We start from the raw sequence: 2020 nt of genomic DNA, 5'->3' as shown, positions 1-2020 counted from the left end.
TCCCAGGACTCACCTTTTCTGTCTAAGGTGTATGTTAAGGAATGTTCAGTGGCAGGTGATAGTGTTACTTGTATTTAAAGAGAACTCACTGGGCTGTGTAACTAAAAATTTCAGTGACTTTACTGACTTTGGACATGACTGAATCCAGAGCTTCAAAGGAAGTCATCAGTCGCTGGACCTCTGCTTCCCTTTGCTTTGGCTTCAGATTTTCAGGAAGGTTCACCTTACCCACAGGCCCCTGGCAGCTCCAACCTTACAACCTGCCAACAACCTCAACAGCAAGAATTCCAGCAGTCCTGAAGTGACTTCATTGGTTTGATCTGTAGCCAGAGGCCTGGGGTGCTCTGATTGGTCGGGTTTAGACCCTGTACCCACCGCTTTAAGGCTGAAAGAGTCGGCCCGTGGACTAAGTGGCTGTTTCCAAAAAGGGGAAGAAAGACATAAACAATAGCTGTTCCCAAGACCTTTCATTTTGTGCTTCACATTCTTCTTAAGGCCAGTTATTCAGATCTTCCTCCCAACTAAGCTTTAGGTTATCAGACAACTAAAAGCAGGGTGGTCAGGGACTTCCCTGGCGGTCCTGTGATCAAGACTCCCTGCTTCCACTGCAGGGGGCATGGGTTTGATCTCTGTTTGGGGAACTAAGATCGCACATGCCACACAGCGTGGCCTAAGTAAATAAATAAAAGCAGGGTGGTCAGAGGGGCCCACTGGTCAGGCTGGAGAAAGCAGCCACACTCTTTGAATCAAGCCTGGTGGCAGACTGGATGGCAGGGTCAGGAGGCTGGGACTTTCTTTGGAGAATCTGGGGGAAATTAAAGGGAACCAGATCAGGGGGACAGTGGCTACTCCTCAGCTTCCTGGACCAAAGTACAGGGGGTGAGAGTGGGGGACCAGTTTTGATGAGGTGATTCAAACACTCCTTTATTGAGTCTTCAAAAATAAATCCCTGTAAACACTTTACACTGGGAATGTGAAGCTGAGAAGTAGAATCCCAATAACTTGTGTCCCTGGGAGCTGCGAGTCTTCTCCAAAGAAAGCTGCTTCTGCTCTGCAGGCAGAGTTGGGGTGGGTATGCTGTATATGCTTTCTACAAGTGCAAAGTCCCTCCTGGGGACAGGGGGAGCTCAGTTGCTCTCGCCATCACTGCTGATGATGCCACGCATATGTGACCAGTCTGGGGGTGGGGGGCGGGGCCGCTCTTCCTCTGAGTCCAGGGTCCTGCAGTATAGCTCCCCTGGTGGGGCTGCTGCTCCTGCAGGGTTCCAGGCTGTGCGTCTGCGTGGCCGGCCTAGAGGGGATGAGAAAGCAGGAGATGAGTTGCCTGAGAAAGTCCATGCCCCATCTGCTCCTGGACAGTGGAAGGAAGCCCCTCACCTGAACCACTGATGATGTTGGTAATGTCCAAGGAGGCTACCTCAGCTGCCTCTTCCCGCTGCTCCTTCAGGGCCCGACACTTCTCTAAGGAAGGGTTACCTGGGGCAGAAGAAGCTCGTGATCCTCTCCTCCCCAGCAGCCAAGGCCTTCTCCTGCAGCCCCCAGGGCACGCCCAGCCTCACCCTTCATGCCCAGGGCTTCCAGTTCTGCCCGGAGAACACTCAGGCGTTCCTTGTGTGAACGGCAGGAGCCCAGCAGCTTCTTGTAGTTTCGATGAGCCCCACAGGCCCGAATGTAGCGCTTTAGCCTCATCACAGATGGGTGGTCCTCACCAGGGCGACCAGAGCCAGCCTGGCAAGGGAAGATAGCAGCTGAAGGCCAAGCCTTTTGGGCTTGAGTCAGGGTCTCCCTCTTCCTGGATGGTAGCCTCCCACCCCATCTTCAGCCCTCACCTTCCTGCCTTTATGTTCTGGACTGCCATCTGTGGAAGAGGAGGAGGAGTTTCGTGTCCTGCCTTTCTTGGAGCTCTTCTTGGAAGAGCGGTTCTTCCTCTCCTTCTTGGGGGTCCCCTCTGCCTCGCTGTCACTCACCTCCTTCTCCGAGTCACTTGCCTCACCATTGATACTGCCCACGTTGGCTGTCT

At 53.5% G+C, this 2020-nt stretch overlaps 1 protein-coding gene across 1 annotated transcript in view; it reads right to left on the bottom strand.

Annotated features, from left to right (window-relative positions):
* Positions 1-897: 897 nt before the first annotated feature.
* HIRIP3 (HIRA interacting protein 3) overlaps positions 898-2020 on the bottom strand; it is a 2389-nt gene continuing 1266 nt past the window's right edge. The window contains exons 3-6 of the mRNA XM_060124807.1: positions 1830-2018; positions 1560-1728; positions 1378-1476; positions 898-1291 (exon numbers count right to left, since the gene is read on the bottom strand). Coding sequence (XP_059980790.1) covers positions 1128-1291; positions 1378-1476; positions 1560-1728; positions 1830-2018 — 621 coding nt within the window. The 3' untranslated portion in view covers positions 898-1127. The remainder of the gene's footprint in view (positions 1292-1377; positions 1477-1559; positions 1729-1829; positions 2019-2020) is intronic.

Source organism: Lagenorhynchus albirostris, chromosome 15, assembly GCF_949774975.1.
Source record: "Lagenorhynchus albirostris chromosome 15, mLagAlb1.1, whole genome shotgun sequence".
NCBI lineage: Eukaryota > Metazoa > Chordata > Mammalia > Artiodactyla > Delphinidae > Lagenorhynchus > Lagenorhynchus albirostris.
Note: the sequence above shows the minus strand (reverse complement) of the source record. Positions and strands in the feature narration are given on the sequence as shown.